The sequence below is a fragment of the Lepisma saccharinum genome, chromosome 2, assembly GCF_977018435.1.
Source record: "Lepisma saccharinum chromosome 2, izLepSacc3.1, whole genome shotgun sequence".
Lineage (NCBI taxonomy): Eukaryota > Metazoa > Arthropoda > Insecta > Zygentoma > Lepismatidae > Lepisma > Lepisma saccharinum.
The window spans coordinates 26510253-26533633 of record NC_139230.1 but is presented as its reverse complement, the minus strand read 5'-3'; the positions used below and the strand labels follow the sequence as shown (position 1 = coordinate 26533633).

General features: G+C 37.2%; 1 protein-coding gene across 2 annotated transcripts in view; it reads right to left on the bottom strand.

Moving 5' to 3' along the window:
• LOC145983963 (uncharacterized) overlaps positions 1-23381 on the bottom strand; it is a 149615-nt gene that overhangs the window by 40580 nt on the left and 85654 nt on the right. For both annotated transcript variants that reach the window (XM_083117185.1, XM_083117186.1), the window contains exons 12-16: positions 18192-18357; positions 16660-16775; positions 14217-14300; positions 9831-10044; positions 3015-3201 (exon numbers count right to left, since the gene is read on the bottom strand). In XM_083117185.1, the coding sequence (XP_082973311.1) occupies positions 3015-3201; positions 9831-10044; positions 14217-14300; positions 16660-16775; positions 18192-18357 (767 nt within the window). The remainder of the gene's footprint in view (positions 1-3014; positions 3202-9830; positions 10045-14216; positions 14301-16659; positions 16776-18191; positions 18358-23381) is intronic.

The window sequence follows — 23381 nt, the reverse complement described above, 5'->3', positions numbered from 1 at the left end:
GAACATCCTCCGTCTTGTCTCGATAATTATTTATCTCGAATTATCATCACATTATTCAAGAAGCCAAAAACCTACGTAATTTTATCTAGTGTAAACAGAAAAATATCCTGAAAGGAGGGGGGGCTCGAGCCCCTGATGCCCACCTTGAATACCTGCTATTTACAATAATAGGGTTATACGTAGAACATTCTCCGTCTTGCCTCGATAATTATTTCTCCTTAAATTAACGTCAGATTATTTTATTTCACACCACAAGAAACAAAAAATCTAATTTTATCTAGTGTAAACCGAATACATTCGGGAGGGGCTCGAGCCCCCTAAGCCCCCCCCCCTTCGATACATGCCTGAAGTTACTACAACTCTGTAAAATGATTAACTGGATACTCTTCCAGCTGCAAATTATTGTTGTCCTTGTTTGTTCCTGAGAAGGGAGTTTGGAACAGTTCGGGTTTTGTCACAATTTCTACAAATCTAGCGGACATCATGAAAAAACTTGGCCATCTGAATTTAATTATTTCATTGAGGACGTTTGAATTACAAGAATACTCAACTCTACATAAAAATTTCAACGTAATATACAAATAGAGAGATGAAACAGGATTCGACCAAACATTTATTTCCTCTGATCACTCATAAATTGCTTTCATTATTTTTTTATTTTTTGTGCATCAACAATTTTGTTTTTAATGTTTTCTTTACATTATATCATATTTGCTTTAACAATGTTATTGTCATAATTTTAACGTTCTTCATGTATGTCACTTCTGACAATTTGTAACATATGTATCATATATTTATTTAGTTCATTTCAGTAAGGGTTGAATTTTAATTTGTCTACTGCATATTACGACAGGCATGGAAGGAGGGGGGGGGGCAATGCAGGTCACCTGTTCCCCTGCCTGATTTAGCACCGCACGCCACTGATTCAGACATTTATTGTACTGATGCACCAGCTTTCCAATACCCTCTGCAAAAAAAGGTGCAGCCTGTCTGTTGAGACAGGTCTGCATGGTGTCCTGAAGCTCCTCCTCATTGGTGTGGAAATGCCGTCCTCCTAACCACTACTTCATCGCTGGGAAAATGTGGAAGTCACTTAGTGCCAGGACTTGGGTGTAGTGATCAAACACTTCCCAGTGGAATCATTGAAGAAGGTCTTGGGTTTACCCAGCAACATGCAGTCAGGCATTGTCATGAAGCAAGAAAATGCCCGAAGACAGCATACCTCTCCCTTTGTTCTGGATGGCTCTGTGTAGTTTGCGCAATGTCTCACAGTATGCAGCCACACTGATTGTGGTCCTGGGCTCCATGAAGTCAACCAGTAACACGCCTCACACTTGGCGAGAGAGTCGATTGTAGCAGACATCTCTATGCACCCATCGCTCAGCTTCAACTGAAGCCTTGGCAGTGGTGGTGGTAGTGGTAGGGGGATGCCAATCACGCTGCGTGATGCCCCGCTTCCTAGAGCTTCACCGGCCACCTGGCAGCACCAGCGGAGGTTGAAAAAAATTAGTCCTTGTATATATTACTCAAGTATACACACTCCTTTAGAACAAAAATGTTTTGTTGCTCAGCAGTATTCTTCACAAAGTTTACAAAAATAAAATTGTCTAAGAAAAAATAGGTAAATAAAATACATCAACAATGTCGGTGGGAGATGTGAAACATTTTCTGGGCCCAAAATAGCCTCAGAATAGTTCTATGGTGTGTTATTGGATTATTTTTGTTCTTATTGGTTCTGATAGCCTTGGCTAGGTTAGTCAAGGCAGACTGGTTGGTTCTGCTACCTATGCATTGTAGGGGAAAATTGCTATTATAAATACACAATGAACTAACTTGTTAACACTTTGCAGACTGAAAATACAGTTTGTTTCCTGTTTTTCAGGAAATCATAGAAAATATGTTGTATATATAATCTCTCATTTATGAATTTTTCAGTAACAATTTATTTAAGAAAAATAAACATTATAACAGAAGTTACTGAAAATATGTTACCAATACATAATTAATGAAAAATAACTGAAAACTTCTTCTTGGGATCGAAATTGTTACTAACTGAAAAATCCAAAGCAAAATCATTGTATAGAATTATCACAATGCGCATAAAAGTTGTTCAGTGCTATTCTCAATAGTATATGCAAAAGTGCAACATAATTAGATATGAGAACAAGTACAATTTCGCAATGAAGAAAGTGCAACATCCAATGGTTGAAATTTGAAAGAGGTCGTTACAACACCTGTGCACAAGAGATGCGGTGTGATTATAGCCTGTCATTTATTCACAATACAAGTGTATAGAGAACAGCAGACTAGGCCCGTTTCTAGTCTGAAAAGTGTTAATAAAGAAAGTGGACATTTTGAAATGTGAGTGTGCCTTAGAGTAATTTCTTCATGTGAAAATTGTTGTTTTAATAATCTCTGTCAGTGCTCCCAGAGTTGAGGAGTTGAATTTGTTGAATTTTTATTTTACATCCACTCTATGCACAGATAGACTAATTGGGACTGGATCTACATATTAAACAAAGCATGAGTCTCCACTTATGTGTGGTTTACACATCCTTGGTAATTACAACATTTATGACCCATTGCCAGATCCTTCCTCGCCTGTGGCCAGAAATGACATTAAGGACAAAAATGGAATAAAAGTAGTTAAAAGAATATACGGCTTGGAAATCAGCCATCTTGTGTGGACACATGCTACTCTCTACAGTACTGCACTGGCCCTGCTTTGCTGATGTGTGCCTGTTTTCTCCTACTGGCAATTCCCCTCCTCTTCTCTTCTTATTACATCATCAGGTAAACATAACTCATTGCCTTAGTTGCAATTTGTGAAAAAAAGCTGGAAATTTTACATGGTGATGGATCTGGAACATGTCCAAAACATTGGGATTAACAAAGGCATGTAATGAACATGCATGCTTAGTTTAGTATTTGCAAGCTGTGGTTATGCAAACATTAAAGAACTACACTACTGTGCAAGATATAAAGTCAATTTGCATTTCAGTAATAATACATACTTGTTTTTGTTCATTTTAAGTACATTAGCAACCGCACCCTGTACGAAGTCCATAGTCTGAGTTGATGAATACACATCCAAACCACTTTCTGTTGGAACACACAGACAGATCTGAGTTTCCATTGTGTAGTGATACTGAGCAAATATTTGGAATTCCCCTTTTATCTCATATTTTGGTGAATCATCATCTAGTTTAAAAGAAACAGAACCATATAAGCAAGACTGAAATGTGTTATACTTGACATTGAACTCCTTGCATGAAGAGCTGTTGTAAAGTTTTAATTATACTGTGCGACAATGAAAATTGCCGCAGAACAAAAACATGTGATTCCTATGGAGTTAAGTGTCCTGATGACAATAGTGAAAAACGTTTTTCGCTATCACCTAAACTTTTCTCTGGAAACGCAATTTTATCAGTGCACGACTGCATGTTATTGTTCTTGCGAAGCTTATTAGCACAGCCTGTTACTAGGACTCGACAGTGCTTAGGGGAGGGGGTGGAGAGGGTAGGGATAGATAGCCACTTGGTTGAGGATTAGTGGAGTTGCAGTTATTTGCATCAGTCAGTTGCTAGTGTGATCACACAGTGTCTGTTCCTGCAGTGTGTGTCATGCAAAATCCCTAACGTGAAGAATACTGTTTGTGTGTGTTTGCGTGTTTCTTGTATTCAGCGATGTCTAGGAAGTGTGTTAATTCGCCAAATCTTTTCTGTAATGTGTGTGGTGAGTTTACGACAACATCCCATTTCTCCACTCCTCAAAAAGGCATATGAGTTGTATTTTGAATCAAAGGTAGATGAGGGTAAGTGTTGGGCACCACAGAACTGTTGCTCACATTGCTCCCGCTATTTAAGAGGCTGGTTGCATGGAACCCACACATCTATGCCATTTGCCGTACCACAGTTGTGGAGGTAATCTAGAGACCACGTAACAGATTGCTACTTTTGTTTAATGAAAGTGACAGGAATCTCAAGTAAATCAAAACATACAGTTTCATATCCAAATTTGGAATCTGCAATGTGCCCAGTTCCGCATTTTGATTCTCTCCCAGTCCCAAAACCACCAGTGGAATGGACACTGGAAGATGAAACAGAAGATGGTAGTGACCAACCAATAGATCACGAATATCTTGATTACACGCCATCTACATCACAGCCCCAACCACAGCCATTGTCACAGGCAGAATTGAATGATCTTGTAAGAGATCTAAGTCTTTCGAAAAGGCAAGCAGAATTACTTGGGTCTTGTCTTCAAGAAAAAACCTGCTACAACCAAACACTAGTATATCATTCCGTAAACGACAGCTTGGTCTTTCCACTTTTTTCTCAATGGCAGAGAGTCTGGTATATTGTAATGAGATAAATGGGCTGCTTACAGAATTTGGAATGATTCACAATCCGGAAGAATGGTGCCTATTCATAGATTCCTCAAAAAGTAGTCTCAAAGCTGTTCTCTTGCATAACGGGAATGAGAAACATTCGATACCAGTGGCCCATTCCATTCAGTTAAACTAAACCTAAGAGAACATTATACTAATTCTGAAGTATATTGGCTATTCAAACCACAAATGGAAAATCTGTGGTGATCTCAAAGTTCTGGGGCTTGTGCTGGGAATGCAGACTGGTTACACAAAATATTGCTGTTTCTTGTGTCACTGGGACAGTAGGGCAAGTAAAGACCATTATGTAGTGAAACAGTGGCCTTCGAGAGAAAGCTTCAATCCGGGTGAAAACAATGTGTCACATGAACCCCTTGTTGACAAAGACAGTGTGCTGTTACCACCACTCCATCTGAATTTGGGCTTCATGAAGAATTTTGTGAAAGCAATGGACAAAGATGGCAGGGGTTTTCAATTTTTACTGTCCAAATTTCCTGTGATTAGTACTGTAAAAATTAAAGAAGGTATTTTCATTGAGCCTCAGATTTGTGACTTGATGAAAGATATAACCTTTGAAGAGTTGCTAACAGATACTGAGAAGGCAGCTTGGCTTCCCTTCAAAGATGTATGCAACAATTTATTGGGTAACGTCAGGTCTTACAATTACAGGGAACTGACAGAACACATGCTGGACTGTTACAAGGCTATGGGGTGCAACATGTCTTTGAAAATACATTTCCTGCATTCTCATTTGGATTTTTCCCGCCTAATCTCGGAGATGTGAGTGACGAACATGGTGAGCGATTTCACCAAGATATCACTGCCATGGAAAGACGATATAAGGGAAGATGGTCACCAAACCTTTTGGCAGATTACTGCTGGACACTTGTACAAGAAGGTTCACCATCCACCCACAAACAGAAAGTTTCCAGGACATGTTTCTAACTTGTAAGTACATTTCAAGCTTTTTGCAGATTTCTCGTACCTTTTTTTATATTGTGTAATACAAACAACTAATTTTGTTCCCTGATCTGTATTTTATCCAGCAACAGGTTTCTCCTGTATTGTAATGGAGTAGTTTCCAAGTATCAAGAAAGTTGCTACTTTGTTTTTCATGAATTACAATGTATTACTAACTATATGAAATATAGGCTAAGTGGTACATGTGGCATATCTTCTCCAGAAAAATTGGTATGTGATGGAACATTTCTGATTTCATTTTCGTAATCAGCGTATTTGATTTAATAAAGAACACCTTCTTTCATCTCGCAGCAAGACACAAAGTTCTAATTTGTTATCGACCTTATAAAATTGTTGTGCTAGATCAACAAGTCATGCCTCATTGTAATCTGTCTGTAAGTTGGGTCATGAGTACCATTATAGGTACTACAGGAGGTATAAGTTGGTTAATGAAATGTTAATGAGAATGCATTGAAATGTGTGAATGTGTGTGTGTGGGTGCAAGTGCACACACACACACACACACCAGATATATAATTCCAAATTTTAAAAAAATAATATTTATTTGATAGGGAAGTAATGAAATTAATATATATATATATATATATATATATATATATATATATATATATTCAGATCTCTAGGTATAGATTTCTGCACCCAGATGAGAATAGATTTGGCACTCTCACCCAATATTTAGGAAAATTAAAGCATTCCTTAAGTTACACTTCTCTTCAATAATTGCTTGTAGTTAACATCCCTGGCACAGTAAGCCATCTGTAAAAAAATATGATTTTTACCTCAAATATGCCTCGTTCCTCTTTTGTTTCTTAACTGCAGCAAATAAGGCTAATCAATACAAAATCATGCTTTGATAAAAGGTTCCTAATGCACATTAGGCATTATTTATTTCTCTCTTTGTTGAGTAATTTACAATGCTTTACTATTCGTATATTGAGTACAATTTGTACAAAATACAGAGAGCTGATAATTCAGCACTTACTATGAGGAATGGTTTTGAAAGAGTTATGGTAAGTACAGATTTAATATGATTCTTAAATAAATCACTGTACTGTGTGTGAGAAATTAGCAAGAAAATTTTTAGAACTATTTCTTTGCAATTGATACATATAGTACTGATTAAACAAAGCATCAATACTTTCATTTCACAGTATAGCACAACACTCACTATTTCCAATTTTTTTTTGCACCCTGGTGGCTGGTAAATATTGATACCAATTCCTGACCCCTTGTCCCCTGGCTAGAGCTCTCTCCGTGTGAATATGTAATTCCAAGAGTTCTATATTGTGAGTGAAGACTCCAAATTCTGCTGATATTTTTAACTTTCTGTGTAAACAGTGATTCACAGATTGAGATTAAGAAACAAGACTCTTGGTACATTTTAGAGCATTGCGTAGGCTACAATTTGGCTAGTTGAGTTATGTCCACTTCATACACAGAGAAGCTAATTGGGACTGGACCTACAGTTTAAAGTAGAACTCAGAATCCTTTCATTACAAGGTGACGATGTTACCACTACATCATCAGCGAGGCCCTAATTATGCAGCAAGTTATTGATGTTTTGGTTCTGCCAACTGTCTTAAATTAGATCTTTTGATCTCTAATTTTCATAGCAGTTAGATCCCTGGTATTGAATTTGAACATCACTCAAGGCGATTAAATATTATAACCCAGCGGCGGCTCAAGGGGTAGAGCCGCCGTGCCATGGCACTACCCTCAGAAGAAATTCATATGTCGCCAAGTAAAGTTAAATGAATACATTGATAGTTTACAGACAAGGAGATTCGAATCTTGCAATCGGTCAAGCTGACGTGACGACCGCCCCAACCTCCTCACTGCATCGCCAGCTGTTCGTTCCCCCACGCGTCCGTGCCGCGGAAGAGCTGGCCTAATCATGGACCTAACCAAGTTGACACACGTGCAGAGGGTTGAAGAAGTCTCAGCAAGGAACATTTCCACCATGAGCCGAGAACAAAGTGGCAGGGGGCGGGGTTAGCCCATAAGAAACCGTGCCAGTCTTAGCCTGGCCTGGCGAGGGAACTTTCGCAGTGTTGTCACACAGTTGCCACCTTCAGAAAAAAGTCGCTAAATACGACTGGTTTGTAAGACTCGTTGGGGAAGTAACTTCTGCCTACTTTTGGAGAAACGAACCTAATATTTTTCCAAAGTTAAATTAACATTTTTGATAACCGATAGATGCACCAAGAGGGCCATCCAGACTTTTTAAAAAATATCCTATGATGATGCACGTTTCCTTTGGCATTTCGACAATTTCTTTTCATAACAAAGATATTTTCGACATCCAGTTAGAATACGTGTGCATGGGGGAGGAGAAGGTGATTGGATTTGTTTTTCCCTTCCTCTTGTAATTGTTATATTTTTAGGGAAGTTTCCTGTAGTGTATAAAGATAGGTTAGTGAGTGAAGATGAATCGGATTAGTACGTTATTACTTAAACACTTGTTGTTTTCCACGTTACCAAACGAGGACAAACATCTTGGCTAGTGGTGCAACCTCAAGGAGGGGACGGGGGGGGGGGGCATTGCAGAGTTTTTTTTTTCTATTTACTTGATCACGTTGGCACTACCCATCATAGTTGCTGCTGGCCGCCACTGTTATAACCTACTGCAACAAATCTTTGGAATATCCACTTGGCATGGTAGAGAGATTTATTTAAGTACTGAATGGATGCAAGGTTCCAGGGAATTAGGGCTCTCATGAATTTTTTGTGAACCTCATGTTCAATCATGGGCAATCTGTAAGCTGTGTCAAGTGAATTGCTGATATTCTAAGACAGGAGATAACCATCAAAATTATAATGAAAAAGGTTCATCTAAGTTGTGGTAATATGTGCAAAATTATTCATGACCAACTGAATTTGTCAAAAGCATCAGCATGCCAAGTTCTGCAGTTATTGACTCTTTTCCAAATGCAAATGGAGTGAGATTCTGCTCTACCTTAGATGATTTCATTTTTAAAATTTTTTTTCCAGCAGCATATGATAATAAAGGATCTGGATCTATATCTAGAGATGAAACGAATGAGTAAGCAGTGGAAATATTCATCATCGCCTCCACCTAAGAAGGCTAAGATGCAAAAGTCTATGGAGATGGTGATGCTTCCTGTTTTGGGGGAATGTTGTTTGCCTAACCATGTCTCTTCAGCAGAATCAAATCACTACCAGCAGTTACTATTGCAACCTACTGAACAAGCCAAGGGAGAAAAATGTGTGTACTTCGCCTGAAAGGCGTTAATCAATTGCTTGAAAATTTCTGCCAAAGTTGAGTTGCAGAAGGTCAAAGAGCTGTAACAGAAGTGTGTGAATATTGGAATGGGCTATGCAGATGAGGGCAATTCCACCTAGGTATTGTTTTGTTCCTCACTCAATTTGTTCATGCTGACAATTAAAACTTTACAATGACCCCTCATATTATCTGACAAGTGGATGTATCAACTTTGTAAAAAACCAATATATCTATTGTACAGAACTGAAACATGCAAGTGTACTTACAACCTCCAACACAAACACACACACTGAGATTATGGTTAAAGGCATGTAAACTTTGTTTCAAATTATTGTTGGGCAACACTATTCACTAGCCTCTACAACATGGAGGTGTCCACAATTACTTTTCTTTACTATTATTATGTCCCATTGCTGCTCCTTTAGGCAAATTGCAAGGATGAAGATGAATGATGCTTTAATAAAAGTAATGCAGGAACACTCATCCAGATCAGGACTCGAATCCAGAACTTTTGACAGAAATTCTCTGAGGTGATCACATCATGCTGTCATTGAAGTAGTTATGGAGGTCAACAAAAGAACCTCATAAATGTTTGTACTAAGTTTTACATTATTGCGATACCTAATTCATATAAATTCATTATTAACATTATTCACCATCATTATTGTAAAATTATAAAGTCATAGTAACACAATATAAAATAACTCCAGTCCAAATTAACCATGAAAAGTGAGTTTATTGTTTAAAGACTCAAAACTAATTTGGAAAATATTTCAGTTCGACAAAATTATATTTTCTTGTACTTAGAATATTCTTATGAGGGATATTTTACAGAAGAAAACAATATAATCAAAATGCTTGGAGAGATTGACATTTCTTGATCCTTAATGAAATTTTACTGGATACTGGCAACACCAATAGTAGTGCTCAGAGCTGAATTGAAGCAACACCACTTTCTGATCAAGCTAAGATTTCTAATTTTATAAAAATAACTGTTGCTAAAAATATAATCAATACACAAAACCATCATACTTTTCCATTGATATCCTTTTTTTTTTTTTTTTTTTGCTATGAACAAAAAAGAAACAAACAGAATTAACATTCTCTATATACTTAGTATTTGTCTCAAACAGCTATAATTGGATTTAACAAAGTTTCTCAGCTGTGGAAAGAATTAATATTATCTATGGTATTACGAGCACAAGAAAAACTTACTTTCTTTGATGTTTTTCACTTCAATTGGAATTTTTACTTCATCATGCAATTCTCTTTCTTTTTTCAATGCTTCTTTAATTGTCAGAATTGGTTTCTTCATATTTCCATACTTAGCAGTCACTTTTCGAGCTGCTTCTAGTGCTATAGTTCGAGTTTCTGCAACAATCAAACCAATCGCCTGTCCAGCATAGAGAACTTTTCCAGTGCAAAATACCTGTAATGAGAAAAATCTAGTTATTCACATTTTGTATTCAGAAGTGTGATAAGATGAGATTAGATTAGATTAGGTACATTTCTATACATGTTTGCATTTACAAATAGATGATATGATATGTAGTGTGAACTTTTATTTAGGAGCTGGCAATTTCTCACCGATTCCAATAACCACTGAATTTTACTTAGGCATTTCAGTCTCAGGCAAATGTTAAATTAAAGTCTTACATTTTTTCCCCATTAGCTTGTTCCTTGGTTCTTCATTTTAGTTTCATTGTATCCAATTCACAGTACAGAATAAGTATAAATCAGTATAAAAGTCTTTCATAATTTTTCTTGTCCTCATCATCTTGGTATCAACTGTATGCTCACCTAACGATATCCCTGCCAAATTGCAATTTAACATGCATAAATATTGTTCAATTGCCCAGAAAAAGCATTAATATTTATTATTGTTAGAAAATAAATATTGGTAACAAGAATAGATAACTTAAATGTTATCAAAAACTAATAAGCTTAATTCCATGTAAATAAAAACAAAAATGACTGTCGAGGAAAAAAATAAAACAATATAACATCACTCTAGCTAATGCAGGCCAATTCACACAAACACACATGTGCATTCTCTGTGTGTGCATTAGTAACAGTTATAAAGAGGGAACAAAAATTACATAGAATATTACAATTACCAAATAAGGTCTATTATATTATACAAATTATACAAATTTAAAATTATAAAGATATTTGAACCTGGCACAGGCACTTGATGGAGAGTGACATACACTATTGGACTTTGTCAAATGTAGAAAGACACAGATCTATCATTAAAATGAAATAAAATTTTGGTACATGTTATGTTTTCTTAGGAAATACAAGATGATTCATATGAAAATTTTATAAAGAATGATTATAACTATCGACCTTGATAGTTCAAGAGAACCTTTTCATTATTCATCACCAGGAAAGTTTCAAGACTTAATTCATATTAAATTTGCACTTATCATAACCACTTCAAAACTGTTCTTCTTAGTAAGTGCTGCAGGGATATCATTAGGGGGAAAGGGGGGTCATGGCCCCCCCCCCATATGTCTAAGTGTCCCCTTCAAATTTGTCTCCATAATATACTGAAAATTTCATTTTGATAATAAAAAGTGCAAGATAGTATTTCAGTAAATTTTTGTTGCAGTTTGAAACACTGTATGGTTCTCCTGCATGACCCGCAAGCAAGGCATTTCTTAGTGCCCCTCAGTTTCCCTGATTCTTCCTCGTCCAATACAAAATTAGATGCATTGAAGGAGTATAATGGCCAGCCAGCTCAGGAAGTCTGAAACCTTTTGGAAAAGCACTTTCTCTCCATGGCCACCAGTTAAGTGGTAAACAGCTGTCCACATTCCCTTGGGATCGCAATCACTCCTTCCGAGAATCCTTGAAAACTATTCTTATTCCTGTCTCAGTTTATGCAGATTACGGATATGCTGGTAGAACTCTGTAGGTTAATGGCTGGACAAGAATATACTTGCGCTTTTGAAATGGCAAGAGACGACACTCGTGACAACGACGGGACGAAACAGACATAGAACTCTGTCCATTTTCCTGAACTGGGGTGAATGAGAAAGATGGCGCCAGGTGGGGGGTTTGGGTTTAATTGCTTCGACTGAAGCAAAGTAATAAGCATTTTGATGTACCGACATCCCATTGTTCCTCAGTAGGTTTCCACGTATTTTCCAAGAAACCTCTCCCGCTTTTTACCCCATTCTGAGCAATTGTTGACTGTCAGCTGTAAAACAGGGGTTTGGTGGTCTGAGAGTAATTCGTGGTTATACAGTTTCTGTAAACGCGAGAGGGTAGAATCACGGAGTATATGTGATCTCGTTTTCGAATATCGCGAGTTGAAAGTCGACTGTGACGCTGCCACCTGTGGAAACAATGGATCAGGATCAACCGCATTCACCAACACTCCCAATAAAGTCATGGACAACTTTACAAAGAAACAGCGACAATTGCATCTCCTCTACTTTTAAGGTAAGTTCTGAAAATATTATGTAATCTGTACAAAGCTACATTAGCTATCATTCATTTTCTTCTACTAGCCATTATATTTTTTTCAATTTTGAAATTTGTCACAAAATTTTGTGTTCTAAAAGAGCATGTGACCACAACACAGGAGCCCAGATTTGACTCTCAGGGTCGTTAATCTTAGGTGGGAATTTTACCTGCATAAGTCGATCTGGGACACATTCTCGGCCTTTCATAAATGGGAAAATCAGTTAAGGGTAAAAGTCGCTCAACAGCGATCGGAACATATATGAAGCAGCATATATATACACAGGAAGTGGCAATAAGCTCAATAGGGATGACAGTAATTTGGAAGAAGGGTGGATACATTTCCTTAGAAAATGGGATAATGCCGGTAAAAATTTCGCTAAGTTGGGTTTTCATGTTACCGCCAAAGTTTTGAGAGTTGTAGGGGAAGAACAAGAATTCTCATTGGATTGGTGACGTTGCGGTTGAGGGGAATCAGTCCCGTGGGGGAGGAGGTAATCTCCAACTCTGCGCGGGTAGACCATTGCCCACGCACTTCACCTTACTGCTGGACCGGAGTTCCTTGGCTGCCAAGTGGGCACCTGGTTTTTAGTATTTTAGTTTTGGATATGAGTATTTTTTAGAATGTTTTACCTGGATAGGGATTTTTACGATTATAATAACTAGGATTTTTAAGTGCTTTTTACCGATTCCTTCAACCATATTCCTATTTAACACTATTTCACGTGACACCATGTCCGGTGTCTAGACTTCTAGTTGGACCTGAAGAAGGAGAAAGTATTTACCTCTGAAACATTGTCTGGATTAACATATACTCACTCACGTAAGTTTGAAAAGTTTTAATACTATTTTACGTATTTATTTTGTATTCAATAGTAAGTAATATGCACTTAATCACCATGTTGTTATATTCCACATTAGATGACTAGCTTAAACTTCATTATGAACACTATTCATTTTGCGCGATTGTCATACCCCTATTTTATAGTTAAACCTAGTCCATCGAAGGCCATCAAGAGCCCATTAGAAAGATGTTTGTCGGCGGATGCAACATCCAAGAATATCCTCTATTTTTCAGACAAATTTACAAATATATGGATTGATGACATATTTTATTTTGTGATTCAAATATAACAGAAAAATACATGGATATCTCAAAACATTCTAAAATGTCTCTTGTTACTCTGGATCTGCACGCTATTAAGTTACGAGTTCATTATGCATTTAGATTCCCAAATAATGGTCATGGATTCTCCGAGTCGATATCCATCTCAAATTGCACAACTGCGTCAAATTTTGCCATAATTTCTACCAAGCCAAAAAAAGAATGTAGTCTTATCCTCACCTATACCAAGGTGCCGGTACCATACCAGTGTACCGTTCCATACCGTATGGAAAAAAGTATTGTGTATATGTATGTACACACACACATGCACACATATAAATATATATATATGTGTGTGTATCTGTGTGGGAGTGGCGCCCCCCCCAAAACTGACCAACCTAGCGATGTCCCTGAAGTGTTGTAATATCAACTCTCTGACCATACTCTGACAATATGCTGACTAGTGACGTATTGTAAATTACTTAGTGCAAGATAGAAATAAATAAGGCCAAATCTGCATTGAGAACCTTTTACGAAACAATGATTTTGTACTAATAACCTTATTAAGAAACAAAAGAGGAATGAGAAGTATTTGAGGCAAAATAAATTATTTCTTTATGGTTGGCTTCTTGGGTTAGGGTTGTTATTTGCAGGCAATTATTGAAATTAAGTTAAGAAAATAATATTTTTTATAAACATGAAGTGGGAGTGCCAAAATATATTCCTCCCTGGGTGCAGAAATCTCTAGCTATATATATATATCTGGTGTGTGTGATACATGAAATGCATTCTCATGGACATATCATCAATCAACTGGACCCCACCGGAAGTTAACACTCTGAGTGATGCCTATGAGAAGTTATGATTAATAATTACCTCCTCTTCATAATTTTATCATCTCATAAATAAGATCACTCCAGGAATATCAGTATGGCTCAAGAAATGTAATACACCTGGCAATTTCTGTGAAAAATATACAATTACAGAAGAAGAATTGCATAAAGGAAATATGACAGAATTCTTACCTCTTCCTCTTCTACCTCTGCATAAAAAGAATTTTTCCCTGGTATGTCATGTGCAGAAAGGAAAGCAAGTACTCCATGCATTTTCTGTAACAACATTGAAGAAAATGTTTTAAATCATATTCATACAGCTCACCCATAAATCAAACTACTCAGAATATAATTGTATATATATTATTTGATAATAATTACTAGGGATGGGCCGATATGAAATTTTGGCCGATACCAATACAGTACCAATATAAAATTTACCGATACCGATAACCGATATTCTACCGATCCGATATAAAATTAGAAATGGTCCTTGAAGACCCTGAAATTTTCATTGATCTCCATAATAAATGTGGGTTTCGAGCTGATTGCAATGCAAAAGAAGTTTAATATTTAGACATTTACTTTTTCAGAAAGTAGGGCATGGAGATTATCCATAAAAATTACAACAAAATGGCAGAATTTTGCACTAAATTATAAGATATTTATCGATATATCGGATCGGTAAAATAATCGGTAATTTTACCGATAAACCGATACAGTGATATGCCTATATCTGCCGATACCGATAGAGCACCGATTAATGGGTCCCATCCCTAATAGTTACAAACAGAACACAGTAGATATTTGGCAAAGTATGCATGGTATAAATTCCTTTTTTAATTAAGTACAGGCAATATAACTATAATAACAACATGAAAGAAAAATGGATTTAAGAAACTAGATTGTTCTCATGCTGTTCTGCATTCACCATTACAGGCATCAGATATGACATTAATCAGAAAAGCAAGAATAAGGATTTCTCAACAATTTATATTTCAAGATAAGAAATTATAAACAAGTTAGATAAAATGCCTGGCAAACACTAGCTTACAGCCAGAACTTGAAGCGGAAATTGTTATGTGAAAGGTCATTTGGATATTTCATTATCCCAAGGGAAAGATGGGCATTTTGATTTAACGTTGTGACAAGGAAATACTGGAGGAATGAATCACTCCCCCCTCTCCCCTCCAACATGCAACTACTTTCAGGGTACTAACAAATTATTTATCTGCTGATGTGATTCAATAATTGATAGCTGTGATTTAAACAGCCAGAGCAGAGATGTGAAATAATGCAAATAAGAATTTCATCTCTACTACCTCAAATGACTATCTGAATATATGCAACCAATAAATACATAAAAAGTGGATCAATACACTCCCCATAAATTTAATATTATAAAATATCCTGGGGTAGAGCATCTTATTGTTAGAATCATGCTCTGAATACTAGGAATGTGAACCCCTAGAAAGAGAACAAAGCTCTGTACAATAGTACTACAGGAAATAATTGCTACTTCAAGAAACATTACATCCATGGAGACAAAATTACCACCACTGAATGCTGGGATAACCTAAATAACTAAAACAGTAGTTACAAATCATTTAGCAAACAGAATTCTGAACAGTCATGGACTCTTCTACATTGTAATGATCCACTGAAAGTTAACAAAGTTGTTACAAACCAGAAATGTCCGTGACTGTACAATCCATTTAGAATGTATGAAATGTGCAGAAAAGGTGTAGGCAGAGTCTCATATCAGCACTACTGAAATGAGATTGTAACATTTGCAGAAAATATGTTTATTTTACTTTGCTGCCACTTTGGACTAATCGCAAAGATGAGGATGGTTGATGGTGTGATGAAATTAATGAAGAAACACTCATAAAGAACATCCATGCACATGCCAGCATTTGAACCTGATACCCCTGCATTGTAGTGCATTGAAAATATGTCCGTGAAGAATGTGTAGGTCTAAGAAGCAAAGACCAACTTCCAAACTTCATGTCCATCATATGAACTGTGAAGAATATTTTACATTTCATTTGTGGAAAGAAGTACAGGATTTTGTGCTTAGGTAAAATACTGAAATTTTAGATTTTCTTTTGTTGTTTCATGCCCAGAGCTTGAAGTGAGAAGGGATGCAGGGGGATGGTATCCCCTACAACTAGCAAAAATTTTTGCAAAGCATCCCTTCAGCTACCTCACCCTCACCATGTTAAACCATAGGAGTATCGCCTCCAGCTATCCTTAAGGCTCAACCAAACATCCCTCTGGCTAGCAATTTCCACTTCAAATGCTGTTTATGCCAATCTATGTTTCTGCAAGTTAAAATAAAATGTGCTCTTTATTGATAGGTCTTGGTACATAGTGTTATTTGCAAACTGTCCTGTTTTGTTAAATACTCAGAGTCAGAGTGGACTTCATTCGACATCAGGTAATTTGGAACAAGTGTTCCAAAAAAGGCACATTTGTAGGTGTTAATTAAAATTACAGCTATGTATTTATGTTATACAAATTTTAATGTTACCAAATGTTAGGTGGGCCTTATTTGGCACATGTACATTATAAATGGTAATTGTAAAAAATGGTGCATATACATATACATTATTTTCAATAGTTGAATTATTACCAAAGCTTCAGAAGGATCTACTTCAGTTAGAGTTGCATTTCCAACTGTAGACAAAACAAATGCTGCATGAAGTTCCTCAGGGTATTTGGGTATGTCATTTACATACTGTGCTTCTCCTGTAAAATAAAAAAGGAAAAGGTGGACAATATATATGAACCATGGAAATAATTACACATCAAAATCTCCAAATATTTCATCAAATATTATGTAGTACACATTGAGTCACACTGTAAATATTGAATGAATGTTTTTGGTTCTGTATTCATCTCATGCTATTGACCTCAAACTTTTTTAAAAAAATATTATTATTATTAAATTTGGAAGAGCAAAAATTTTACAGTGCAACCTCGATTTTAAGTTTACAGGGGACCAAGTTGAATAAATTTAAAATGCCGGAAAATCTAAAATCGAGGGAAATTTTATAACATTTTGCTCTTTTGGGACCATGCACATTGAATGTATAATGGAGGAAAATGTAAAATCTAGGAACGTAAAATTGGGGTTCCACTGTATTTGGTACTTTAAAGACTCTTCAAATACATTTATATTCTAGTTCTGGTCCACAATTGTAGCAGCTAATTTTGCCATTATTATTGGAGAGCTACTTGAAGAAATAGTAATGGACTCCAGTCTACAAAGAATCATAACAATGGTGATGGAAATTATGCAATGAAGGTCTTGCCCCTCAAAGGGTTAATCCTTTGTGTGCCATAGATTTTTAAAACCATTGTAATTCTATTATTGACTGCTACACAAACCAATATTCTGATAAAAGAAATGAAAATGTGGTGCAATGTTTTTCAGAAAAAAATATGCTGTTGAGACTGCAGCACCAGAAGATACATGATAGTTATCCATTAAAATAACTATAATCTTTGAATCGGTTGAAGAGGGTTGGCAACAATGTGTTGGGGATGTGTATCTGAAGAGACAAGGATACAGGAAGATGAATAATAAGATATTTTATGATATGAACAGCACAAACAAGTCAAATACAACACAAATTTGCTATAGAACATATCAGTTTCATCCTGAGCAGTTAAATAAAGTAATAGAAATGTTGACACTTTATTTTTTAATTTAAAAAGTCTTCCAAAGGGTAGTAGTTTGTTCTGCATCTGAATTATGCACATCATTAGAAAGGTTATTTTGAAAAATGAATGAAATGAAAAATTGAAGTAGTAAAAAAAGTTGTACTACAGTTGTATGTGACTGCATGGTTTATTAAAAATATTTCAGAGAAAGTACATATCTTCCTTTCACAGAAAATAATCACAAACCCGATGTCATAGTGGTAACATTGTCACCTTGTAATCAAGGGGTTCCGAGTGTGATACCTGCTAGAAGCACATTGCACAGTGGTTCGGATCCCACTGTAAACTGTAAGCCCAATCCTGATTAGCCAATCTGTGCATGTATTATTTCTCATGCAATTTTGAGATTACATTTTGGATCGAAAATTTAAATGGAATGGAAGTAACATCTGTTACACAGTACATTTAGTAGTCTGTTTATCCTAGATTCTTTCTTACCTGAACATTGAACTTGTGCCTCTACTTTTATTACAGGTTCATTCAAGGGCCATTCTTTTTTGTCTGTCTCAAAAGATTGTTTTCCAGATGAAAGTGGTCTTACTAGTTCTTCTCCTCCACTTTTGAGTGATGCACTAACAATGGGTTGAACAACATGCAAAACAAACTGCAATACAATTAAATTTAAATAATTTTTAATGCAGAGTGTCCCAAAATAGTGTTTACATTCTTTAAACATTAATAACAGAGAAACTATTGAAGATAACTTGACTGGACTTTTCATATTGGAAGCTGCAACATCCATATTGAGTGTGTTTGAGTGTGTTTGGGTGAGTGTAGACATTCTGTTGATTTTAGATCCTTCACAGTTCGCCAGGTGGTAGGCATTAGTGTACAGAAAATGGCAGACGTGAGCAATTTTTATTTTGAGAAACATAAGATGTGTCGAATATTAAATCATATCTCCTGATTTAAATGCGTTAGATCTATACCTGTTGGGAACTGTGAAGTATAATGTGTACACCATGAAGTCATTGTCACTGGATGACTTGAGACATGTGATTGAGACTATGCATTCCTTCCCAAGGAAACCATATCTGCTGCTTGTCGATCTGTTTAGCGTTCCTGCCAATGGTGGTCATTTTGAGTATCTATACATTTAAGGTATGTGGCACGAAGAAAAGTTCATACTTGCTGTTTTTAGTATCCTTGTTATTAACGTTTAAAAAGTGTAAACATTATTTTGAGACACTCTGTATGTTCTAAAACACGTAACATGATACACATTCAAACCTGCCATGCCCATTCATAGCCAAGAAATTCCTGCAACTGAGGTTAAAAATGTAACAATGAACTATGTTAATGTACAGGGTGAGTCAAAAGTCCCAGGACACCCTAAGAAGTAGAAAACGGAAGGAAAAATGAAAGACTTGAGGTCGCAAGCAAAGAATGGGGCTGGGGCAAACCTTTTGAGGTAGGTCAGGAATGTGGCCGCCATCTTGGATCCAAGTCAAAATTTTCAAATGGAAAGGGGGTCATGCGACATGTCAAAATGCATTGAAAGTTTCTCAGGAATTCATTTCCGTAAAGACATTGGACCTATCTGGTGTGGTACAAAAGTTATGGTACAAAACATTGGTCACAGCAAATGGTAAAAAGGATGTTTTTGTTCTTTACTTGCAGGTGACTGGCAATGGTAATGACGAAAGCAGAGAGGATTGAGGTGACCCTGATGTCTGAAGGATGCAGCTGCTGTGTGATAGCTGCAGAGTTCAACAATCTGCATCCAGAGAGACAACCAATATCCCACAGTACCGTCACATCCCTGATAGCAAAATTCAAAGAATCTGGGACTGTGAACGAAAAGCCACGGAGCGGTCATCCGAAAAATGCCACTGATGAGGGAACAAGAATAGCGGTCTTGGCATCATTTGCCAAGAGTATGTAATGCAGCACACGACGGTTATCAGCAAAATGTGGTATTAGTCAGAGGTCCATCATGCGGATTCTTCATATCAATAAATGTCATCCGTACAAGGTTCAGATACTGCAGCACCTATCAAAAGATGACCCTAATCGATGTATTGAGTTCTACATCTGGACTTTGGACCAACTGCAACGGAATCCCTCATTTGCATGCAGCATTGTGTTCAGTGACGAGGCGAATTTCTATGTGAATGGTGAGGTGAATCAGCAGAACCACGGGTATTGGAGCAACAACAATCTCTACTGGATCGAAACATCCAAAGGCATGTATGATAAAGTAATGGTGTGGTGTGGCATGTGGCTGTATTATCAGCCCAATATTCACTGACACTACCCTTAATGCTGAGCGTTACCTGGACATGCTACAGCAGATAGTGTTCCCCTCCCTTGCAATGGAAGATGGCAGTTTCCTGTCATATTTCCAACATGACTGGGCTCCACCACATTACGGCACAATTGTTCATGACTGACTAGATATTCAGCTTCCTCAGCATTGGATTGGTCGTCGGGGTCCTGTTGAGTGGCCAACCAGATCACCCGACCTCACACCACTTGATTTTTATCTCTGGGGTAATCTGAAACAACTTGTGTATGCGGTGAAAATTCGTGATCGGCGTCATCTTGAGCAACGCATCGTTGAGGCCTGTCACACAATTACTGCAGATACTCTCTTACAAGTGCATCACAAGTGGATCAGGCACCTGAGGCTTTGTGTTCAGCTTGAGGGTGGGCATATTGAACATTTGCTGTGACCAATGTTTTGTACCATAACTTTTGTACCACACCAGATAGATCCAATGTCTTTACGGAAATGAATTCCTGAGAAAATTTCAATGCATTTTGATATGCCGCATGACCGACCCTCCTTCCATTTGAAAATTAGACTTGAATCCAAGATGGCGGACTCCAAGATGGTGGCCACGTTACTGACCTACCTCAAAAGGTTCACCCCAGCCCCATTCTTTGCTTGCGCCTCAGATCTTTCTTTTTCCTTCCGTTTTCTACTTCTTAGGGTGTCCTGGGACTTTTGACTCACCCTGTATATTATCTCTTTTATTGTATTATTATGAATTATTGTATCACTACTAGGGCAGGGCCAATACCACCTATGATGTGATACCCACTATACTGATACTTGAACAATGAGCAAGTTAACGTGGAATAATTATATATTATAATTTATAACATCACAACTATACCATATCAATCAACTAGAGTTTGCCTAGAAATATTCTTAAACATATATGAGATAATGAACATATTAAAATCACAACTCCCAATTTTTCCACGCAATTTGACTTGGAACTGAAGAATATTGTATATTTTTCATAATTTCCTGGACATATTCACAGTAAACATATTCCCAGGGAATTATGCAGAATATATTTTTCAAGGAACCAAGGTGTAAAAACTTAAAATGCAGGGAAAATGTAAAATCCGGGAAAAAATTTATAGCATTTTGTTCTATTGGTACCATGCATAAAAATGTAAAACTGGGGAACTTAAAATCAGAGATCCACTGCACTCTGTAAAAATGTCGAAGCACATTTATATATATTACTCATGTAATATATATACATTCAATCATCAATAAGAGAAACATAGAATAAACTTTTTGGGTGGTTAAACTAATTACAATAATGTCATGACTAAAGTTCTTCACAATGATCGTGACACGGTCGTGCCAGGTTCAACTATAGCATATTAATATCCATAAGAATAGATTTATCTCAATACAAATTGAGCATGAGTAACATGAGACTGTATATCGGTATACACGTGATACCTCCCAGGGCACGGGAAAACGTTAAGATTTGCAGTAAATTAACAAACTCAGGACTTACGTGTTAACATCTAGGTTCAGAATATATTTATCTTGATTATGCAATTAAGAACAACATTTTACATCATAACGAAATGCACTAAAAATCATATTAACAGCAGCACAAAAATTATCACATGAACTTCCATTAATCTCGTAACTTCTATTCCCCCGCAACAAGATTCATATCTATCAGGCGGGATGGTATACTTCAGCACTCTGTTCATACGTCCAGGAAGGACATGTCAATCGCCCCCTCCATTGAGAAACAAAATCGACGACGACTCGTGGAAGCACTCACAGTCTAGGAGATTTTGGATTCAACCTTCTAAAAGTATTTTCCTCATGTCTGGAGAACAATTAAAAATCTTCAGATTGTCGAAATTCACCTTGCACTCTTCCTTACGAGTTTTTGTATCCAATAACACTGCCGTGTTGAATTTCACTTGGGTAGCTATGAACGGTCCTGTCCACAAATAAAACAACTTGGAAATGGTTCGGTTAACAGCTGAACTTGGACGATGACTTCTTAGCAGCACCAGGTCATCCTCCTTCAACTGCAAAGCATGGCACTTCTGCTTTAGTTTCCGCCTCTGCACAGAATATCGTTCCCTTAACTGCACTTAAACAACCTTACTCTGCCAGTCTTTCTCACCTTCTTCGGATTCGGGCTAGAAATTTAGTACAATCTTGGATAGAACTGCACGTACAAAACAATTTGTAATTGTTATCAACCAATGAGGCAATGTTGAAGAGCATTTTGAACAATATCTGGGAGACACACTGGCAATACACGTGAAGAAAAAGTAAGAATTTCTGCAACTCAACTAGATAAAATCTTTGAATCACTGGAACGTCACTGGACAGATGAATGTCACAAACTAAGCCCTTTTCCGTGCCAGACCTCTCTGAAAACACCTTACTATGTGCAATAAATATCTCGAACAATTCGGCTCTTTGTTCCTTAGCCAATAATTCACTGGAGTCAATCTTCTCCTTTATATCCTCTAGCGGTGTAGCCCATTTATGGTAGCTAGCTTCAATCCTCCGGATGCTCATTTGCTTATCAACGGAATCATCATCATCTAGCTTTTGCTCAATTGGCTCTCCATCCACCATTAGATACAACTTTTTATGCTTGAGATTGATCTCTGCTTCATATTTCTGCAGGAACGAATAACCCAATAATAAGTCTGAAGGCAAATCCTTCACAACAAAAAATTCTAAAGGTATGGTGCTCTCAGCAATTTCCAGCACGATTCTGCGCTTTCCCACAACTCGAGTTCGACTTTTTCCAGCGAAATCAATAAGTCGTATCTCTGGAGTAGCTTGTAACATGGCCCCTGGCAAATTTTGCTTTATTTTCTTCCAAATCTCGAGACTCAGAACAGATATTTCAGCTGCAGTGTCCATTATACAAGTGATATCAACATTTGCTACACGTGCCTTGAACTCAGGCGCTCTTCCAAAGTTTTTAGACTGACTAGCCTGACACAAATTGTAAAGAAACTCACTCTCTTCATGATTAATAACAAACACCAGCTTCAGATCATTACTTACAGACTGGGAATTATTTTCTGCAGGCCCCAGTTCTATCCGAGACCGCCCGACATCAGAAGGGGACGTTTCTATGCCAGGCGTGGGGTAAAATCCCGCACCTGGTCGAGATTTGCTCCATTCTCCCAGCAAAAATTTCTGGTCAGCTCAACGCTCTGTTGCTGCTCGTTACTAGGGTACGACACTGCAGCATCTGTTTGTAAGCCACTGCTCGCCGCTTGGAATCGTGGAGAGCTACGACCTTCCCTCAAAGGTTCACTGTGCTCCGGTGAAGATACACGGTTCTCATTTCGTGGTCTCTCACAAGGTTCGTATCTGGGAGCAGC